This window comes from Ursus arctos, unplaced genomic scaffold, assembly GCF_023065955.2.
Source record: "Ursus arctos isolate Adak ecotype North America unplaced genomic scaffold, UrsArc2.0 scaffold_7, whole genome shotgun sequence".
NCBI classification, from domain to species: domain Eukaryota; kingdom Metazoa; phylum Chordata; class Mammalia; order Carnivora; family Ursidae; genus Ursus; species Ursus arctos.
Genome location: NW_026623089.1, coordinates 1,761,101 through 1,784,071, shown reverse-complemented (window position 1 = coordinate 1,784,071; position 22,971 = coordinate 1,761,101). Strand labels below are relative to the sequence as shown.

The following is a 22,971-nucleotide window of genomic DNA, read 5'->3' as shown; positions in this document are numbered from 1 at the left end:
ATTTATTAATTAAAAAAAATTTAAAATTCTTTTTATACAAAGATGATGAGAAAAATCTCATGCAAACTCTGGGCATACAATAAAAATAACTCAAATATTAATATGATGATTTTGTACAAAATAATTCCATTTTAAGTAGGACTTCCGACAGTGCAGCCGCCCTCTCCGGGCCCGGCGCCCCTCGGGGACGAGACGACCCCCCTCAGGCTCCTGCAGGGGGCCCAGGGCCCACGCACGGAGATGCTCATGGTCGTCACTATGACTGATAATGAATATCCTATTGCTACTACTCAGAACACGGGACCGAGACCTAGCACACTCGCGAAAGGAGCTCAGAACCGAAGGGACGCACAAAGGTTTCCAGAAAAGTTTCAGATAATCGGCTCAACTCATGAAAACGCCTGGAGATGGTTATAGATGTTTCTGCTTCGTTACAAACCTGCAGTGGATTGATAATTTGTATATATTACAAGTAATTTGCATAATTAAAACAATTAAGGGAGCGACCTACCATGGCAATTAGAAATGCATCAAACTCGGAACGTCGTACAAAAGAGAGCTTCAATATGAAACAGTAATCCTCTGAGAAGTGCGCGCAGCCCCCTCCCGGTGGCCACGCGGACGCCCGCGCCCCCTCGCCGGGCCTCCTCTGCTCTGCACCTGTCTTATTGCACTCCTTACACACTCATCTCATTTTCCGTAGCCTGAGTCTGTTTTCCTTGTCCCGTTTCTTAAGAATAAGGATGAACTGGTTGAAAAAATGCTCCTGGTCCTTCTTTTTTTGAACAAGTCGAAACCTCTGATCCCGGCCGTACTTCTCCGCAAACTCCTTAAATGTGGTCCTGAAAAACAAGAGCTTTTCTGAGACCCAGCCCCCGCCCCCGCCCCCGTCCCAGGAGCGGGTTTGACGATTCCTGAACACCGCAGGCTGTCATCAGGCTGGCATCACCTGAGGGGCGGACAGCCCCTTCCACCAGACCTGGCTGTCGTCTGGACATGGGGCAGGTCGTGGGACAGGTGCGGGACACGAGGCAGGTTGGGAAACAGGGGAGGGACATGGGGCAGGTCGGGGGATGGGACAAGATGTGAGGCAGGTCAGGGGACGGGGCGGGACGTGGGGCAGGTCGGGGACAGTAGGACATGGGGCAGGTAATGGACTGAAGGCTGTAGCCGTGGGCCTCTCACACCTGTCCCACCTGCTCCTGTGCTGGACGTCACTCCCCAGGCGGCCTGGCGGGGGCCTGATCCCACCGCTTATGGCGCCATTTCACCAGCCTCTGGAAGTGAGCCGACTCTCCTGCCTCTTCGTCCTCCATCACTCCCAGCTGGCCACCACCCACCTGCGCCCACCACTGCTTTGGCCACGCAGGTCCCCTCCTGTCCCCACCTCTCACGATCTCCTGGTCGCCATGGGCTGCTCATGCCGCCCCTTGGCCCAGCACGCCCTCCCTTGCTTCTGCACTCACGCCACTGGAGGTTGGCATGTCTTGTTTGGGGAAACTTGCCCTACGGACAGGGTCGTTCACAGCCCTTGTCACGGTCACCACCGCAGTAAGCCCTAAGTATGCCATTTAGCCACCCCACCCCTATTCCACTGGCAGCATTGTTACCCGCTTTCTTTCCCACTGAGGGTCCCGATCGTCTGGCCCAGTGGCCAGCGTGGAGACGTCCCCAAATATCAACCGAACAGATCCAGGGCTGCGGGGCCAGGGAGTCCGACACAGGGGCTGGGGCAGCTCACAGGGCAAACAGGGGACGTCCCTTGCAGGGACAGAGGGCACCTTGGTGAGCACCGGGTCCCCACCGCTCTCCCCCCTCCCAGGCCTGAGCTCACAGCAGGAACAGGCCGCGGAGGGCTGAGCGGCAGGGAGGTAACCAGGGACACTCTGATTCCCCCATTACTCCTGGCAGAGAACTTTATGTCCCATTGTGGACATTAAATTGTATTAAATGATTATAATATAACAGCTTTTTTATACACAAACAGCAAGGTTGCTCTGACAGGGCTGTTAGGACCTGGACTCCTCCCCTATGGTCGCCAGCCTCCCTCTTCCTCCTCAAGTGCTGCTGTGTCCATGGTCACGCGCTGGGGTCCTGCCTCTCATGGGCTCCTCAGAAAGAGGTCACTTCTCTCTGGTGTTCTCCTCCCTTCTTCTCTCTTTCCTCCTTGCTATGGATGGAAGGTGTGTGCCTCCCAGAACCGTATGTTGACCTCTCCTAACTGCCAGGTGCTGGTATCAGGAGGTGGGGCCTTTGGGATGAGGGTGGAGCCCCCATGATGGTCTGACTGTCCTCGTAAAAGGGACCCCAGATCACTCCCTCCTCCTTCCCCATGTGGGGACACAGAGGGAAGACGGACGTCTAGTAGCCAGGACGGGCCTCACCAGACCCCGCACCACTGGAGCCCAGATCTTGGATGCCCAGCCTCCAGAACTATGAGAAAGAATTATTGTGGCTTAAGGCCCCGGGTTTGTGGTAATTTGTTAAGCACTCCACGTGAATTAATAAGACCCTTTTCTTTTCTTCCTTCCAAGATGAGAATCACAGGGGCTTGTTACTTTCCTCATTTGTGTGGATAGCAGCCTAAGCATTTTCCAGTTAGGAGCTGGGCAGAGATCCTGTCTACAAGGTCCTACTCTGGGCACTTCCGAAAAGAGGCGTCCCTGGAAAGAAAGGGAGAGTTACAAATCTGTGGCCTCACGGCCATGCCTGAGGGGACAGCCTGGTTTCTGCTGGCCCTGGTGAACTGTCCAGTGGGCCTGGGGAGCCCTCTGAGTCATGGGCACAGCATTCCCATTTCCCTCCCGCAGCTGGGGACACAGTCCACCTATCCGTGAGAGAGGGGGCCACCAGGGCCTTCAAGAAGGAGCAGAGTGCAGATCCCGTAGCCTGGCTGGTAGCCCAAGTAGAGGTCTCCTGCGGCTCCTGGCCCCATCCCAAGACCCCAAGAGCTGGACAGGGCTGGGGGCTGGCTCTGGCTGCCCCTGGGACCGTGGTGACAGGGTCCGAGCTGTCGAGCACTGAGAGGCTGCCTCGAGGGACGCTCAGAGGGCCTGTGTTTAGCTCACCCAGCCATCCAGCGAGCAGTGATGTGAACTGCACGTATTCTACTAGGGCACCTAGGGAACTGTAGGGAGGAAGGGTCAAGAAGTCTGGAACCGTCTTGAGAATGTTGCAGAATCAGCTATTTTGACATAAAAACAGTTCAATAATCATAAAAGAACATATGCACTGTAGTCACTCATTTTCCCTGAGTGCATGTGTCAGTGTGTATGTGTGTGTGTGTATGTGTGACCTTTCTCCTAATTGCTCAATGCATTCTGAATCTTTCCTCCATTGTCTTCATAATGAGGGGGGGAATGTGTTGGCTTATTTACATTCACCAAAGGACAGACCAAGAATATTACCTAAACGCTGATGATGATGTTGGTGATGATGGTGGTGGTAATGATGGTGATGACGGTGATGATGGTAATGGTGGTGATGGTGGTGGTGGTGGTGGTGATAATGGTGATGGTGATGGTGATGGTGGTGATGGTGGTGGTGGTGGTGGTGATAATGGTGTTGGTGATGGTGATGATTGTGATGGTGATGATGGTGATGGTGGTGATGGTGATAGTGGTGTTGGTGATGATGGTGATTGTGATGGTGGTGATGATGGTGGTGGTCGTGATGGTAATGATGGTGATGATGGTAATGGTGGTGATGGTGGTGGTGATGATGATGGTCGTGATGGTGGTGGTGATAATGGTGTTGGTGATGGTGATGGTGGTGATGGTGATAGTGGTGTTGGTGATGATGGTGATTGTGATGGTGGTGATTGTGATGGTGGTGATGGTGATAGTGATGATGGTGGTGGTGATGATGGTGACGGTGGTGATGGTGGTGGTGATGATGGTGGTGGTGGTGATGGTGGTGGTGGTGATGGTGGTGGTGGTGATGGTGGTGGTGGTGATGGTGGTAATGATGGTGATGGTGATAGTGGTGTTGGTGATGGTGATGAAGGTAATGATGGTGGTGATGGTGGTGATGGTGATGGTGATGGTGATGGTGATGGTGATGGGCATCCCCTTCACAAGCTCCTTCCAGCTACCAGATGCTAGGTTTGCTTCCCTGCCTGCACCCCCCCAAAGAGCCTGCTGTAGCTGTGCTGCCTGAAGATGAGGCCAGAAGCTCAGAAAGGTGTAATGCCTCACCCTACTACAGGGCTGAGGAGGGGCTGAGCAGGCTATGCCCTGAGCAGGGGCTCCAGACCAACTCCGCTCTCCTGGGGTCACCATGTGGGAGACACAGAAAAGCCACTGTTCTTATCTCTAACAGTAGAAAATCACAATTTACAAATGTTTAGATGCACATTTGCTTTTCTAGATTAGCATTTTGTGATGGGGCCGATTCATGCTACATTTTCTCCCATTCAGAAAATATCTGCCCTTTAAATATTTGCAGTTTTATAAGGACCATGTACCCAACATCCAATTACTGACCAGGAACACTGAACAATTATCAATCAAAATACGGGAGCCTAGGTCTTCATAGAAAGCAACATCAGTTAACATCTATTTAAAAAACAATGCTGTGTTAATACATTATTATTAAAATACTAACAATAAATGTCCATTTAGACATAATATCCCAACCCCACATAAAAATAAACCAAAATCATTTCTGCATATAGAAGCCATAGTTCTGTAATTCTAAAAGTAGTCACGTTCATTACTTCTTAAATATCAGTCAGTGAAAGCTAATTTGGAAGAACAGTTAAGTCCATGTATTTTTCTACTTTCTGACGTCTAGTTTCCTGTCGGTTTATTGCGTGGGAATAATGCCGGGTTACTTTAGGTGCGTTTTGGCCGCAAGGTCACTTGGCCCATTTGCCCCAGTGTGTGTACCTTCTATCCATCCCCCGGCCGACCAGGAAGGTGTCTCGAACCAGCGGGGATGGTGGGGTTCATGTTACTGCTGTTGTTTCTGTTCTGTATGTTTAGTCTCTGACCCCTAGATCTGAAATTAGACCTCCTGAGTGCTGACCTACCCATTAGTTATTTAGACCGTGGAGTCGGGGCTGCCAGGCTGGAAAACCAGGCGGCAGGACAGCAGAACAGAGGGACCGCAGTGCAGGTGGGGGCGAAGGGCATGGGGCGCCACAGCGGTGGCGGGCAGGGCTGGAGGTCACTCACCCCAACACGGGAGGAGGCGGGCTTCCCTCCCCAGCGGGTCTTCGCTATTACACTTGTGGTGTCTAGGGCATGTTAGGGCACGCGGTTTAACGGAAACACGCTGTAAACGCCCTCTTACAAACGCGGGCAAATTTCCAGCCCTGGAGATTGCCTGGTGTTGGTTTCTGTCTCTGTACCTGGGTGACACTTTAGATTCCTCCAGAAGTTTTCTGAATTCTTCTTTGGCTAGCAGCAGTTTGCTTTTCTTTTCCTTGTATTCTTCTTTTATCCTTGTCTTGACAAACTGTTCAAATATCTTAAAACACACACACAAGAAGCGTATTACAAGGTTGCATATCAGAAATGAAATCTTGGGTCTCAAACACAACACAAAAGAACAGCGAGAGACTCTGGTTAAGCCCTTCTCTTCCGTCGTGGCTGGGGCTGAAGCCACAGCCTTTCAGCAGAGGCACTCTCAACAGCATGAGACAAGTGTCTACATAATTAGTCAGCCCTGCGCGGGGAGGCGCGGGGCGGGCGCACAGTCCTCCCCGGAGGCTGCGGGAGCCGCTGATGGTCTAGGCGCCTGGCTCCGCTGCCCCACAGTTCTGGTTTGAGAAACCACAGTCACACATTGTCTGGCTGACCGTCACATTGCCACTGGCTGACCCAGTAACACGTGAGATGGTGTCATCTGTTCCAGTCCATTCCTGTCGTGACATAATTGGCATTTGGGTCTCCAAATGTGATTTTACCTTGTGAAAAGAAACTCGACCTGGCATCTCTGGTTCCCCACCCTCTAGTCCCCAAGGAGACCACCTGTGAGTGTGGGGGTCTGCTCATCGGGGGCTCGTGCGGGGCAGGCCTCTCCTGGGCGTGTCCAGGCGCCTCCAGGTGAACACACCCAAGGCAAGGCCCGTCACTGCACTAACCAAGTCTGACCAGAAGTGGGTTTTGAAAGCTAACCCCATGGGAAAACCCCATGCCCTAGCCTAAAGGGTGTGGGTGCTGCCTGGCAGGCAGGTGTGTCCGTGACTCCGAGATGGCATTCCTTGCAAACTGGCAGCAGACACGAGCACATGACACCGTGCAGCCGTCTGCACCGTCCCTGGAAGTATCCTCCCTCACCGGGACGGAGGCGGCTCATTGCTCTAATATCAGAAGGTTGTCATTTATAAACCAGAGCCTAAAGGAGGTGGAGACAGCTGTTTCATTCCTAATGCCATCGGAGCCTCAAGAGCATTAAAAAGAAAATACTGGAGATGGTATAAATGTGTGCGCAAACATAAATAAAAAGATGAATAAAAACTGCACATGTGAACCTGGAAGGCCAGTAAACAGCACCAGCCGGGTCAGTGGCCATGGCAGGCATGAGAGCCTGACCCGAGGGCTCCGGGGGTCTCCCGCACGCCTGCCCTGGGGCGGGAGGTGGGACATGCCCCCAGGGCCACTGCAGGAGGCTGCTCTCTGGCTTGGCATAACCACTAGCTTCTAGGGTTGTAAATACCAAATGCCACTCTCCTCGGGACGACTCAGCATCGACATGAAGCACCGGGAACAGGACTTAAGCGGAAAGGGCGTGCACATACATTAAAGTAAGAATAGGGTCTGCTTCTCACCTCCACTGCATGTGGTGTGCCAACTCTCCAGTCGTCTTATAATTCAGACTCATAAAAGAGGTGAAGGAAGGGTCATTATCCAAATAAAAGCACGTGGCTCCATCATTAGTCAGAGTTTCGCTCTATTAATTTTAAATCTGGACAGAAGCAGCCCTGCCTGGCTGAGGGGTTGGAGGCTGCGGGGGGACCCGCTCCTCTGACGCCTGAACCTCTCGCCCATCGAACCCGTCCTCTCCTCTCCTCTGCTGCTCTATTTTTTACGCTGCTATAATTTAATGTAGCAGGGTTTCCTTACCTCTTTGACAAACTGCACTACTTTCATTCAAAGTGGGGCATGACTTTTTAAAAGAGATACCATTCACCATTACCTCCTTATGGCGTGATCTACAGTAAGAAAAAGGAAACACTATCTGTTACCATGGAAATGGGCGTCATGAGCGCTGCCCGCTCTCTACTCCGCTGGGGCTCGCTCACTCCTCCTTTGCAGCCCCTGGTGGTGGTATGGTGGCGACTAGCTCACCAGGAGCTTTAGCTCCCCCATGAAAACACCACCAATGCCTCTGTAAGTGGGACTGGGTGTTCGGATGGCCCAAACATTGCTTCCTTCGCCAGCACAGATCCAGTACCAGTGTTCACAGGAACCGCAACGTTGGCCCCGATCTTACAGACACAGGCATTTCATCGGAGCGCTCTCTGGTGCTGCGTGCCTGTGCTCCCAGCGAGGCCACTTCCCACTCTCCCTCCTCGGGCCTCTGGGGCCAAGCTGCAGGTGGGCGACACAGGCCTGCAGTGTCCTCTGGGCGGCTTCCCAGGGGTGTCCCAGGGAGTTCCGGGTGGCAGCTGATGTTCCAGGCTGACCTGTCTGCAGAGTGCGTGTCCAGGTGTGGGCGCGAGGTCCCAGCCCAGACAGGCTCAGCCCCGCCCGCTCGGCACCTGCTGTTCCTACCAAGGCTGGAAGTAGGGCTCTGCAGCGCCCCCTTCAGGAGCAACCTAAGCCCGTGTATTCCACTCACGCAGAGATGGAACGTAAGCGAAAGATCATACACGGGCTGCTTCCTTGGGGGGGAGCCTTACTTCCTCAGCTTCCTTCAAAGGGGCTAATGGCCTCTAAAAACACCCGTGCACTGGCGAGGACAGTGCTGACCGCGACAGTTGGCAAAGCAGTCCACAGACGTGCTGCCGTCAGCAGGTGGTAGTCAGCACGCGCATTCACCACGGAAACAAGCGAGCTTCTCACGTGCTTCCGTAGTCGAGCAGTCGGACGTTTTGGTCGTTCATATTGCAACAAAAGGGTGAGATATGACTGATGATTAACGTCTGCAGTTTTCTTTGGATTCTACGTGTATGATCTATTCTGCTCTGACTCTGTTGTAACTTTTTTTTTTTTTTTTGAGCCACTGCTAGCACATTTCGCACATTTTCAAATACTTCTTTCTAAAAATGCAGCTGAGCCGGAATGCAACAAAAGGATCGTTAATTCTAAGTTCTTGAAAAATCCAAGCTCTGTATTCTAATGTGGCCAATCTAGGACCATCCTGACCACGGGCCTGTGCTGGGGGAGGGGCTCTGCCATTGTAGGGATCGTCAGGGTCCGCAGGCCTGAGGCTCTGACCGGTTGGCGCTTCCCTGATCGCCCCGGCGAGGGCTTGAGGGAACTTCTCGCCAGGACAGAATGGGAAATAACAGCCCTTTCTGTCCTCCTGGCCCCAGGCCTTCCCAGACTCTGTGGTCCGACCCCATGCAGGCCATGGGGAACGAGCCCACCGCTCGTTCTTCCCTGCTTTCAGTGGCTGTTCTTGATGACCCACTTTCCATGTGCATCGTTTCTCACTCAAAGGGCAGAGGGAGGGACAGACAGGACTGGCACAGGGACCAGAGACACGGAAATCCGGATCTTCCGGAACTGATGTCAGGGCCCCTCTGGCCAGGCTCCAGGGACCACCCAGATCCCGGCGGGGCTGTGCAAGCTTGCACATCACGGCTTCAGCTCCTCCCCTGGCAGTCAGTACGGCCTGTCCCTCTGTCTGTCTACCTCATCGGGGAAGCAGTATTAGCTCCATGACCTGCTCTGTCAACAAGCCAGGGCAGATCCGTCAGGTGACGCTGTCCTCTGACCCACCCCTGCCCTTTCTGGGACCTGCTTTCTAGAACCTGCAACCCTTACATGTGCTCCTACTGTTCCCCGGGCCCTCTTCTCATTCACGGTGATCATGTAAGGCCTTACGTCTTCTGAACACACCCATCTGGGGTGTGGTCAGTGTTCCCAGCACGAGCACTCGCATCTTGGAATGGAGCATCTGTCCTGCAGGGTCACCACCAGATGGTTTGCTACAAGCAGGTAGGGGATAAGCTTCCTCCGCCCTGGTCACCACCCCCGGGCGCTAGCTGACGCGATTGCGTGCTCCGGCGGCAGCCTTCCCCTGCGCATCAGCACCCATCTCCGGCGGCGTCATCCTGGCGCTGTGCGTGCAGAGCCTGCCGCCACGCCTCCCACTGCGTTACCTGTTTCCGCTCCTCGGAGTTTAGCAGGAGGTAGCGTGGGTCAAACACGATTTTATGTAATTCTTTCTCCCAGGTAGAAAACGCTGACACCTGAAGAAAGATATTCAATAGAGTTGCTTTTAGCATCTAAGGCTGAGCCTGAAATCATGCTGAAATGATCAATGGTGGAAAACAGCATTAAGGTACCATGGACTCCACGATGTGGCTTGTACGGAAGCCTCAAGCACGTCAAACTCTCTAGGAAATCGATACTTAGAGCATTAGAAAATTTAATTTCTACACTCATGACACTGTTTCTTCCTTGGATTTCTTCCAGGGCCACATGCCTCTGATCTGAAGCCCTGGTTATATTCGTGGAGCTGGGGCATTCTGGAATGTCACATGTCGAAGGAAGAAATATCTGTAAGACTTTTCAGAGCACCATGGGCCGTGACAGGGGGCAACCTCTTGCAAACAGTCTGAGTTTAGCATAATTTTAGTTGATTTCTTAATCAATATTTAAACCTTTTAGGTATGACCTTTTTTTTTGAACGAACTAATTTACTTTACAATAGTTTTAGATTTACAGAAAAGTTACAAGAATATTACAAGGTGACCCCATGTCCTACCCAGTTTCCCTACTGTTAACACCTTAACTGGTATGGACGCTAGATTCGTCTACACTCGGTAACCAAGGTTGACGCTTCAGACTTCTTTTGTTTTCACCGATGTTTTTCTCCCTAGGGTCCCACCCAGGACACCACATGACAGGTAGGGTGGCCCCTCTGGGCTGTGACCACTCCCCAGACTTGCCCTGCTGTTATGACCTGGACGGTTTTGAGGAGTGCTGGTCAGGTAGGTTGTAAGACGCCGCTCTACTGGACTGATCTCAGCTTTGCTCACGATTAGTGGCGGTTCTGGGCGAGGATCCCAGAGCCAGGGGCCACGGTCGCCACATCCCCTCAAGGTGCTTACTGTCACCGCGACTGCCAGCAGGTCAGTGTTTGCTCCGACCACCTGGCTGAGCTTGCATTCTCCGGACTTGTCCTCCACAAATTCATTCTCTGCCCCCTTTCCGTGCTGCGCTGCTGGGGGGAGTCACGTTGTGCAGCCCACCCTCAGGGCTACGCTGCACCTCTTGGGGGGGGGCTACACAAATACAGGTTGTTTGGAATTCTGAATGGGTGCTCACCCACTCTCCCACATTCACTTCCTTATTCCATCGCTTACATGTATCACTACAGACTCGTGACTATTTATTTCATAACCTGGGTGATAACCCAATACGACTTTATGCTTTTGCTCCAGTGGGTCCAGCTTTGGCCACGGGAGCTTTGCTGGCCGACTCCAGTGTGCCTTCGGCTACCCCATCATGTTGGGGGTGGGGCACTTCCTTATTTCCTGGAACTTCAAGGTGTTCCAGCCTCGTCTGGTGCCGCTCCAGCCTCAGCCCTAGAATCAGACGGTTCTCCAGGAATCCTGGTTGCTCCCGTTGGAGAAGGAACCAGACACGTGATCTGGTGCTGAGTGTGCCCGAGGCTGTGGGATATGCAGCTCCTAGCTTCTCCCCGCTGACAGAGCAAGGAAATGTGTAAGTCATTGACAGAATAATGCATTCGCTTAAAAACATTGACTAAATATTGACTCTGCCTTAGGCCCCGCACTGCGTGCTGAGGACTCAGAGGAAGTCGAGGTCCCTGACACAAGAAGGCCCACGGTCTGGGCTCAGGCACATAAGTAAGCTCACGGTCTCCTGGGAGGCATTTGTGTCATAGCGGAGACGCGCCCAGGGGCCCTTCCACCAGCCCAGAGATGAGTTTCCAGAGCACGGACTATTCTGGAACATGGACACTCACCAAGCTCCTGAACGGATGGGAGCATGTCTGGGAGGGGCTGTCCGGGGTGCAAAAGCCACGGTCGTGAGCTGGGGGAACGTGGGAGCTGCAAGGTGGGGGAGCACAGTCGGGGGGGAGGGAGCCCAGCAGGAGCTGGGAAGAGGTGGGAGAGTCCCAGGCAGACTGAGGAAGCACATCTTATCTCGAGAGCCACAGTCACACGTCACGTGCATGTTAGGAAGGGCTACTCGGGGGCCTGGGTGGGGAATGAGTTCCTGGCACAGAGGAGAGGGGACCCGAACAGGCAGCTTACAGCATTCACCCTCTTACTTTCGAACACATTAAAGTACTCCCGGTAGAGATACTATTTTAATGTGCTTTACCTGGTACAGCATAACGCATGGGTTTTTTTTTTAATTGACGCCTTCTATCTTTCCTAATAAAAATAAGACTCCTTTTTAATATTCAGGATCTTCATTCCTGGGCAGGATGACCCAGGTTCCACGCAGAGACTTTCTTCCAAGGACTGAGAAGATGATAAAATGTGGACAAGCCACAGGGCCTGGGGGCGCGTGTTCCCTGGGGAAGCACCAGGCAGACTGACCCCGTGGCTCTCTGGCTCCTGACACAGCAGTGTGCAGACAGTCATGGAGAGACATTGTGGGCAACCTCAACTCAGCCCACACAAACCGGCTCCTGTCCAGATGGTCGGGACCGCAGTCGACACCCCAGTCTCGGCTCGCTAGGAAAGGCAGAGCACGGTTTAGAATCGGTTTTGAGGGTTTGAGCTCTAGAGATATAATGCAATCGTTCTTTAAAAATTAATAAGATCTGGTTGCCTCCAAAGGAACTTCCAATCTGTGTGTGAGGCATGAGACGCGTCTCTACAATGACTGTAACTTACAATGACAGAACAGGCATCGTCGTGTAACCTGAGAGCCACGCTAACAGCTGTGGCTCAAGGTCAGAGAACGGGGGCCGTGGGGGACAGAGGCGCAGCCAACCGTGGGACCCGGGGCTGGGGGTCAGAGCAGAAGGGGAGGATGGACAGCTGTGCGTGGAACAGCTTCACTGCCTGCAGGGGCACAGCCTTGTCCGGGAGACCCAGCTCTTCCCAGAGGACTCCTGACAACTGCAGTGAGGACCATGAGAATCGCTTCTGATAGAAGGCTGACCTCGTGGGGCCTGGGCCTCCCATGTCCCCAAGGTCATGGCTTGGTTGGGAAGCTCGCTGGGAGCAGGGATGGAGGCCTCCCCTCTCTTGCTGGGAGCTGGCAGGAGCCCTTCTCAGCCCCAAGGCCACCAGTGTTCCCTGCCACGGCCCCTCCACGCCCGCGTGGCCTGCTTCTCCACAGCTAGCAGGAGAGTCTGCCTGTGAGACTTATAACGCCCTGTGATGTCCTCATGGAGGGACCACCATCCTATTCTCTGGCCTGCCCATCCTCGAGGGAGGGGATTATTCCAGGGTGCACCCTGGGGGTGGGGAGCTTGGGGCTGCCTTTGGATCCCGCCCGCTCACCGGGTCCAGGCTGGCAGCATGCAGCTATTCTCTCAGTGTAGCCTGCACTTCCCGGACTCTGCTGCCCCACATCATCGGGTCCTTGTGCAGTGGAACCCCCAGCAATTTTAGATCCTTTCCTGCAGAGCACAGGGGTTCCTCTACAGCCTGGGTGGGAACTGTGCCCATTCTGACTCCCCTGCAGGGCCAGCTCTGTGATCCCGGACTCGTCTGAGCATCTCGGGGAGCTGGCCACCAGGACACTCAGAGCCACTGGGAGAGCCGGAGCTCTGCTGCCCAGGAGCGCTCCCTGGGGCGCTATCCTAGGCCTACACCACCTGCCTCTCCTCGCACTCGTGCACATTCTTTCCTTCATGCCCGAGGTGTCTCCGCCCTGCCCTGGCAGCATCGCGGGCACAGACTCGACGGGTTACTGCGCGCTGCACCCCGGCCCTGCCTTCCTGCCCCTGCAGCCTCCCGCACCTCGCGTTCCTCTGGCACACGTGCTCCCCTCGTCATCTCTAAGGCCTGAGTTGCTATCTGTTTCCTGCCGTCCACACAGCGGAGGACGTGAGGCCGGTGGTTTAAGACACACGCACAGAGAGGGCCCTGGCTGCAGGTCCCAAACTCTGGCAGATGCTGCCACTGTAACCTGTAACTGTCAGCTGGCATCAATCTCTGGGCAGGGGACAGAGGCGCCACGTGGCTGATGGCTTGGGGGTGTCCCTGTGTGCACATCTGCACCATACATGTCAGTCCTGGAGGACGACAGGAGGGGGGAGGGGAGCCCGCACCCTCTCGGGGCCGCGCGAGCCAGGCCCTCCTCTTCCAGCACTTATCAATTGGAAACCCCAACATGTTCTGCTGGAACTAGTTACAAATGGCACCTTGCCACCGCAGCATGTGTACATGGTCATCTCGTGCCTGGACAATCTCGACAGTCTCCTAACTGCGCCCCGTCCTCCAGCGCCCTCTTCCTGGGACCCCTGGCGCTTAGCTTCCCAAGTGCTCCGTTTCTCGAGCTCTCAGACTGGCAGGCCGTTCACCCAGGGCCCCCGTGGCCTCCAGCCACCCTCCCGGCTTCAGCGTGGGGGCTCCCTGGCCAGATGTGCTCGGCGGCTGCTGGGCACAGGCGAGGCTGACTATGAGAAGCCCAGTGAAGGTGACCACAGTCTTGTGCACAAAGAAGAAAAATCTCCTGAAAAAATGATTCTGCCTACAGCTCCAGCTTCTCCGAAACCTCTCTGAAAACTGCGGAAAAGGCTCTTGTATTGGGTTGTAGCTGGACCGTGAGATGACACGTGGGCTCAGGGAGGTCGTCACAACCAGAAAGGACCCCATGGGTAGGGCGTCCCGAAGGAAAGAGGCAGATGCTGCTTTTATCTTCAAAGCCAAAGGCTCCTCTGAGTATCTGTCAATCACTGGATCATAGCACAGCCAGGGACCGAAGGGCCAGGGGAAGGGAGGAAGGCAGCAGAGGATGGGTCCAGCCTGCCCTGAGTGCCGGGGGTCAGGGCAGCGTGTGCCGGGGCTCACTCAGGTAGCGCCTGGACGCAGGGCTGCAGATGTGCCTGCGGACAGGTGACCGAGTCTGTCCGTCTGCCCTCGGCACCGTCCTCATCGCCTCCTGCCGACTCTGTCGGGGTCCCACCCCAGTGGCTGCTGTCTGGGCTCAGGAACGCTGCTGGGTGATCTCGGGGTCTCTGGGGGGTCATCTCCAGCTCAAACACAAATGGACGTACTTTAGAAGCTACTGTTTTTGCCCAAATTGGACTCTCGGACACGCCGTATTTACTCTTTCCTTGCTGTGTGTGTGTCAGTGGTGACACGGAATCTGGAGTGGGGACTGCTGATCATGAGGGCGGCTTTTCCCTCCGGTTTCCACGGCTTCCCGTCCTGAGAAAGGCAGCGATCTCTCTCGAGCACGCTCACGGCTCTGCGACAAGAGCTCTGGCATCTGGAACGTGGGCACCACGGCTGTGGCCAGCACGCTCTTGTCCTCAGGCTGTGCCTGCCCCGGGGCCACAGGACGGCTCTGCGGGCCGGCTCAGCGTACAGACAGGAGCGGAGCTCTTGCAGAACACTCCCTTACATGACATTAAAAGCAAGGAAAACAGGCGAGTGAGACCGCTCACAGGCGTTTGAGGGGCGGCCTGTGCTTGCAGCTGCCCGAGGAGGGGGCTGGGCTGGGCATCGGGGACCCGTCCTCCGTCCCCGGCCACCAGCAGGGCCCCACACTCAGCTATCTCCAGTCCCCTGGCCGCAGGGAGGTTAACCAACACCTCCGTCGGGGCAGCAGGGGCCTCTGTCACCCGGAGGGAGGCGGGGAGCAGGGGCAGGGCTCTGAGGGGCACCAAGGTCACCAGGTACAGGCTGACGTGGTGCTTCACCAGCCATGCCAGAGACCCAGCGGCCCCTGAAGAAGGTTCAGGAACTTCCCTCCAGCCTGAGCCCACCCACCTCTGCCTCCAGGACCAGAGACTGGAGACGCGCCAGCCAGCTTGTCCAGCTCCCCTCCCCCTCACATGGCTCTCCCCCCACCTGAGCCCGGACGTCCCCACTCCACCCAGGACTCCGTCAGGCCCCCACAGCCGTCGCCCACAAACACTGATCGCGCCAGGTCCCTTGGACGAGCTTCAGTCCTGAGAATCTGTGTCGCTGTCCTCCGTCCGTGCTCCACACCCCCCCTCTGCCCTCCTCTCCTGCCAGCTCCTGCGGGCTCAGGCTGGTCACAGACACCGTGTTCCTTGTAATCAGCACTTACACGGGTCCCCTCTTCACCCAATCCCCTGGAACGCCTGCTGCATCTCCCGGAGTTCCTGAGTGAAGGCAGCTCGGGCAGCCGGAAGGTGAGGGGTGCTCCCCGCTCACCCTCGACGGTGATGCATGGGCATCCTATCCTCTAGGCTCCCCGTAAGCCGCCGAGATGGGGCGTGGGTGCAGACGGCGCACCTGCAAGGCGATTCCAGGCATACTGGAGACTACTGGAGACGGGCGTGTGGAAGGAGAAAAGCCAATGAGCAGGTGAGGACTGTGGCCACGGCGCCAGTCCTGCCGGGAGAGGACTCACGAGGAGCACACCTACACCTGCCCAAGGCGCCCCCAAGGACGGGGATGTGCGGCGACCTCCTGGTGCCCACCCCTCCTTCATCAAAAATCATGCACAGAGCTGTTCAATCCCTAACCTTCGAGGTGGGAGCGGTCAACGTGTGCAAGTCCTATGAGCCAGGTGAGCTGCAGGTGAGTCCAGAGGTGAGCCGGGGTCTGCCTTCGTCCGCTGAACTCTGGGACATGTTGACTCCCACCGTCCCCCCCAGCACTCATACAATTTTACCAACTTCAGCTTTTTTCTTCTATTTTGATAGATACATAGAATTGTATGCTGTCATTCCAACAACATCCTCCACTGATTTAATTTATGTTTGAGGGAGAGACAGAATCCCATTCCGGCAATGAGAGTGGGTGGTCCACTGTCCTCCCCAAGGGCATCTCCATGACGAGAACACGATCTCATCACTAATAAATATCATCCGAAGATCCGGATCGCCCAGGGCCATGGCAGCCCGTTCAAGAAAGGGGAACCACAGCACCGAAGCCGAGACAAAACATAAACCCAAGGAAACGAACAATGCGCTTCAAAAAATAATAAATATTTACAGTTCTTACTTGTCAGTGCTGGCGGGTGTGCTGGCAAAGCACACTCTCGGGAACTCTCCAACGCAGCTACGGGACAAGTACACCGCATGAAAATGACTTTTCTCAAAGCACTTTGGTAACAGAGGCCAAATGCTTACAGGCCGTAGGAAACAATCCTACCACAGTTCACACGTCAACAGGACCATCAGGGTGTTACTTAGAAGAGCACATGTGGAGAACGCGAGCAATGAATGAAAATGCCGGATTTTTGAATTGACAATGAATTGAGTATCACAACCTCATCCAAGACGTTTTCCGAAGGTTGACACTAACACTTGGAAAAAACGCTTAAAAAGAGGAAAAAGTATACAAATTTATAAATCAGGTTGAGCCTCATAAAATCGATCATGTTAAACAATGTATTTGGTCGAACCATGTTCAATGACATTCAATCCTGGTTACACTATAAGACAAAAATATTTAGTATTGATATCTTAAAATCTATTTTTAGAAACACTAGAAAGAAATGTATCTCACTGAGGAAAATAATTCTCTCTTAGGATAGGATTTGGGGTGACATTTTTCCTATTGAGACTTTTTTTTTGCACATTTTCTTTTGCTGCACGTGTGACTTACACAGCACGACTGTGTGTTATCCGTGGTCTTCCATGTGCCCTGCAAGATCTGAAGAGTTGTCATAGGAACACGGGGCCTCTCAGCTCCCTGAGGAGCACAGAGTCACCGCGTGGAACAGACTGCAGGTAGCCCTGGCCTCGCCTCCAGGGCTGAGACCGGCTGCGGGCACGTGAGGACAACCGAGCCCCTCCAGCAGGTGTCCCAGCCCAAGGGCTTGCTGCAGTTCCAGAGAGGCAAAGCTGTCTGCGTGTCTGAGGGGAGGGGGACCTCAGAAGTCGGGGAGTGAGGTGAGCCTCCTAGCTGCGGGGAGAAGGCCTCCCCCACTGCCCTGCTGGCAGGAAGACACCTAATACCGTTACTTTCTACCGACAGCCTCACGGTGGACATCTGCCTTAGCGCAGAGAGAGCCTGGTATGGCCCGGCGGGCATGCACGTGCGGCCCGTGAGTTCCTCTTTCTAACGGACTTGGATCTAAACTCCAGCAGGCTCACCTGCGTAGACAGCCACAGTGCCAGCCAGCCTCCCTGAGGCCACCCACTACAGGGAAGCTGGCCAAGGGTCCCCCGCAGAGGGACCCCAGAGGGCACAGCAGGTGCAGGGCTCTCCAAAGGTCTTCCTTTCCTGGCCCCTGGGAAATCCATTCCTACTTCTGAGGGATACTTGGCAGGAGGAAGAAATTCTCAATAAAATGTTTCTAATACATTTATCTAAATAGGCGGGATCACAGGAATAATCTGCTATTTAATTAAACCTGCCCTTCACAGGCTGAGGGTTTTTTTCTTTTAAAGCTCTATTGTGGTCTGTATAGTATAACAAAATAAAAATAAAATCTTCCTTGAGCCATCAGAGACATACTACAAAACCACAAAAGCAAAGGCCCCTTCCCAATCCGTAATCTCCATGGAACTCCCCGAACCATGCCGCACTTCAGCTCCTGGAAACCCACAGACTGGCTCCATCGTTCTGTAAGCACATGAATTTCTGGACGGAAGCTCTGAACAAATGCAATAAAAAGTCTTATTAATCACTCAGTCCATGAAAAAAGTGACCTTTCTGTGCCTCATTTTCAAGCAACTAGAAATCCTACGGGCTTAGCTATCAAATTCTCTTGAGCAGGAATGACTTATAAAATCTGCCGGCATATTTTATAAAGTCAAAAAGTCATAAACGGTGCCATTGCTTTATGACATCAGCAGTAATTCAAATTGACCCTTTCTATTCATGAACTGTGTGTGGGCTTCTTCTGAAATCCTCCTAAAATAGGGGTTCAGGCCTCCCCCCAGACTCTTTTTCCCAGGGGACACTCAGAACTCCGGGGTGGCACTCTCTATTTCTGCGTTGTTTTTGCTGATTCTCAACTACGTAAGATTCGCATGTAGAAGAATCTAAGAATCAAAGAGAATCACCCACCTCAATGAGGCACGAATGCACTGAAAATCTCATTATTAAAACTGCTCAACCAACACCATTGGGATAAATTCAAGAAGCCGTATAACCTGGCTCACCAGCAGCCTTGGGAAGGAAAAGTGGGTGCCTCGGGCAGCCCTAGGCTCCCAGGGGGTCAGTCTGACGCTGTGCTGGTGAGCTGGGCCTGGCTGGTTTCCAGAACAAGAGGTGCAATGGAGGCATTACAAAGATGAAATGAACGCATGCTTCTCTTTCTCAAAGGCTCCTGATGCCACCATGTCTCCTGCTGGCTGATTCAACTGCAACAGACTGGCCAGGGCGAGTCAAACACTCAGAATTACATGCATTTCTGCACGTGACGAAGGCAGAGAAGCACCTGTGTGTCACCAGTGCCTAACGAGGGCCAAGACAGACGTCAGGAGCAGCCATGCCAACGGCTCCGGGGCAGAAGCCGCCTGTTTGGGCGACTTTGTGGGGAGAAGACTGTGCTTTCTCGCTTCTCAGGAGCAGTGTCACGCACCTGTCCTGCCCCGCCTGCTGGCAACGCTGTGTGCAGAGGAAGAGGGGACGACGGGGGCTTTAGAGGATCGGCCCCTGCGTCGCGGGCTCTGTGGCCCCCTCCAGGGTCAGCACTGGCCCGGGCCGTGAAGCACGTCATCCGTGCATAGACTGCCCTGCGTGGGTTCCTTTGGGCAGCTCTGTGCTTCCCGGCATCAATGTTAATTCAGCCTTCATACACTGCATTGCAGTGTTAAGTTCATGAGCCTACTTCTCCTTCCAGTCCCTCACTGCCGAGGGCTGTATGTCATTTTTAAGTGAACAGCAAGATAGGGGGACGCACGCATTACCGCTCATGGGGGCCAGGAAGAGCGCTCCCCCACGGCCGCACCACCTCTGTCCTACCTGTAATACTTCAGAGCTGAGACCATCCCAGTTTCCCTGCACCCCAGGGCCTCCCGCCAGCCCGACTCCAGGGATCCCTGCTCATCCCCCTGCTCTGGGGGGAGTGGGGTCTTCCTGACCTCTGGCCTCAGCGCCCACTGCAGCCGCTGCTGGGAGCGGCCAGCCCAGAGGCCCGGGGGAGGCTGCTCACTGCAGAGGGGATTTGCTCACGTTCCCAAGGTCACTACCGTGTTCGTGGTAATCACCAATGCACACAGGCTCCCGCTACCGCCCCTGCGTTCAGCCTTATTTTGTGAAGAAATCAAACTGGGCTATTATCGCTGGCTCGTTTTATACCCAAAAGCCAAAGCTGGAAATAAAAGTCACTGGAAGGAGATTAGATTCTAACATGTTTTTCCCCCTAAATTCAAACGGAGGTTCAGAAGTCAACTATAATAAAGACATCCTAATTTAACTGAAAGTACTTGAACTGATCCATAGGCATGAACCCCCCCTCGACGCAAAGGAGCACAGGGGACGCCCCTGGGAGGTGTGGACCCCAAAAGCTGCCTGGGCTCCAGCAGGAAGCTCATCAACACAGAGGCTCTCTGTGCGCAACCCCGGGGACCGTCCCCTCCTGTCTGCCTCTCGGCGGCCTGCACGTGCAGGTGGGGAGAGCAGCCCGGCGGCACCTCCAGACCCGTGGAGACAAGTAGCAAGGGCTCCTTTTCATGCTGCTCTGGCTTCGAATGATCTGGCACCTGAATTTCACTCAGCCTGACTCTGTGAACTCAGGGAGGAAGGAAAAGTGTCCCCTGGGCTGCGGGGGACCATTACTCAGGGATTGGCTTTGGGGACAGCCATCACCGGCATGCAGGTCCTTACCCCTCGCTCCAGCAGCATGTCTCGGAAGTGGGTCACCCGCTCCTCTAGCGGCAGGAGGATCTGGGGCGGCGGCGTCCTGGTGCCCTTGTCCTGTCCTTCTGCCTCCTCTGGCCCAGGACTCACATGGCCTTCTGTCCTTTAGGGCACAAGACACAGAGAGTTAAACGCTATTATAGACCCAGCTGCCACGTCTGACAGCCCTCCAGGTAACACCCCAAGAGGCAAACACTCGGAGAACCTCGTAAAGCCGGGTGCCGGGAGCCCCGCAAAACGGGGTGATTTTTGCCCTTGGATGCAAAGCGCTTCGTTGTGTCTGGGGCGCAGCCGAGACCGAAGCCCTAACCCAACGGACACCAGCAGGGAGCGAAGGCCGTGGCGGGTGCACGCGAGGGCCGAGTGGGCCCACCGGGAAGGCAGCCCAGAGCGGCCGTTTCACTGCCTAGGCCTGGTGTCAGAGGACCTAAAGGGGTGAGCCTTTCCTCTGGAACAAACCACTGGAGCTCAGATCCGGTTCTGTTTCTGTTGTTTTGCTATGTTTTGTTTCAGCGAGGCCTTCATTTTGGACAAACGCAGGAAGACGATTACTGGAGACTGTGCCATCAACACTCTGGGTACAGAAATGCTGTCCTGGGGCCTAACCCGACAAGGAGACGTCAGTGACAGCAGCAGGGACTGGGACCCCACCCCAGGCAGTCTGCACAGGGAAAGGAGCAGAGGGAGACCCCCCCAAGCCCTGGAGCAGTTCCCTCCCCCGGCCTGGGGGTGGCCACAGCCATGGCTCAGACACAGCAGGGCCGCATCGGGAGCAGGCAGGAGCCAGGGCCCAGCGGGGCAGCCGGGATCCAAGGAGCCACCTCCAGGAGGCTGGAGGCCGGGGGAAGGAGGGAGCCCGCTCTTACTAAGCACCGGATCGGCGCCCTGCCTTCTGGTCTCTGCTGCCCGTTCGACAGCTCTCCTTCTGTTCTGCACCTTATCCCAGCAGCATTGGGGGACCTGCTTCTAAAACATCTCAGCGTTCGCTGCTGGAAGTTCAGCCACCTGCAGACACAGGTACTCACATGACGCCCTCCCCTCCCCAACCTGGCCTGCATGGGAGCAAGCCCGTCCAGCCGCCGCTCTGGTCCCCTCGTCACAGCCTGTGCTGAGCCCCCAGGCAGAGAATCCACCTACACTGGCCTGGAGAGCAGCTTGCTGTGACCCCACGGACCCGTCTGTGGGGCCTCTTCCCGGCCCAGCCCTGCCCCACACTTCCCCATAGTCAGGTCCCACAGCCAGTGACTCCAGCAACGAGGGGGGCAAATCAATTCTGTCCTCAGACCACCTGTTTTCCCTTTCTGACGGCGCTGTGGTCAAGTTAGGCTCCCAACTCCCCTTGCCGAGCAGCATACCTTGGTGCCCCCCGCACGCCCCCCAGCGCCCTAAGTTCTTGGGGATGTACGAAGAGCAGAGAACGTGCATCTGAAGAGCATGGCACGTCCCTGCTTCTTTGCAGCGTCTCACCCTGGGAATTAGCGGGTCAAAGGCACTCGCGCCACACACACCCGGGCTCCCTGACACAGGCGCAGCACAGGCCCTCGCCCAGGGCGATCGTGCCCCTGGAGACGTCTGGTGGCTCTTGGCCACGGAGAGGCAGAGACCAGAGGTGCTGCTAAGCGCCCCGCACAGATGCCCGCAGAGGGTTACCCGGCAAGTCCGCACAGTCCGTGCGTCCGGGGAGCAGGAGGCGGTCTGTGCAAGGTCACACCATCATTGAACCCAGCTGGTCCCTGCCTCCTGATGCCCGCTTTTTCCATCACTGTCCCTCCAGGACACCGTGGAAACCCGTCAGTTACCAGCTGTAGGGTGTGCTGAGAAGACGCAGTGTTCTCTAACACTCTCCAGTGGTGGGGTGTGGATTAATCCAACCTAACACAAAATGTACAAAGAAAAAAAACAACAAAAGCGTTTGCTCAGCCCATTAGGGAACCTTATTTATAGACCAACTATTTCAGGAGAACTTAAATTCTTTGCTGCTTATGTGATTATGTGGATTTTCAAAAAAAAGAAAATCACCAGTGGATTTGCAATTGTATCCTATTCCAGAGGGTATAATTAGGATTTCTTTGTAATAAATTTTCATTAGTTAAAAATAGAAGTGTGGAAACAAGACCTGTATTGTTGGAACTTGAAATAAGATGAAGAGGAACGTTACAGGCTCAGCGATGATTGCGCATAGCTCGTTCAACACACTTTTATTCCGAGCTGCTGGACGCCTTCCAGGATGGGAAGCTCTCTGTTCAATCAGACCTGGTCAAGAGTAAATGCAAACTTGCTAAATATATTTTTAATATTCTTATGGCTGAATGAGTTTGGTACCTTTAACAAAAGGCAAATTCTAATCCTTTCAAGTCCCAAATACCCCGGATGACAGGCAGCATCCGCAAGGGCACAGACACTGGTACCCACAAGTCTTGCCAGCTGGGTGGGCGGGAAAGGCCTCTCATCTGGAAATAGGTTTACTGCATGGCAGATGCCTCGCCAGGTTGGCACCCTGCTCTGGAAATTTTTCGGATCAAGTGCATAAGTTGAAAGGTGCTTGGTCTTTATTGCACTACTGGGTATTTACCCCAAAGATACAGATGTAGTGAAGAGAGGGGCCATATGCACCCCAATGTTCATAGCAGCATTGTCCACAATAGCTAAACTGTGGAAGGAGCCGAGATGCCCTTCAACAGATGACTGGATTAAGAAGATGTGGTCCATATATACAATGGATTATTACTCAGCCATCAGAAAGGATGAATACCAAACATTCGCAGCAACATGGATGGGAGTGGAGGAGATAATGCTAAGTGAAATAACTCAAGCAGAGAAAGACAGTTATCATATGGTTTCACTCATTTATGGAACATAAGAACTAGGAAGATCGGTAGAAAAAGAAAGGGATAAAGAAAGGG

General features: G+C 54.3%; 1 protein-coding gene across 1 annotated transcript in view; it reads right to left on the bottom strand.

Annotated features, from left to right (window-relative positions):
* Positions 1-685: 685 nt before the first annotated feature.
* TCERG1L (transcription elongation regulator 1 like) overlaps positions 686-22,971 on the bottom strand; it is a 177,911-nt gene continuing 155,625 nt past the window's right edge. Inside the window, exons 9-12 of the mRNA XM_026494420.3 lie at positions 20,036-20,171; positions 9,278-9,367; positions 5,354-5,472; positions 686-842 (exon numbers count right to left, since the gene is read on the bottom strand). Of these exons, the coding sequence (XP_026350205.2) occupies positions 686-842; positions 5,354-5,472; positions 9,278-9,367; positions 20,036-20,171 (502 nt within the window). The remainder of the gene's footprint in view (positions 843-5,353; positions 5,473-9,277; positions 9,368-20,035; positions 20,172-22,971) is intronic.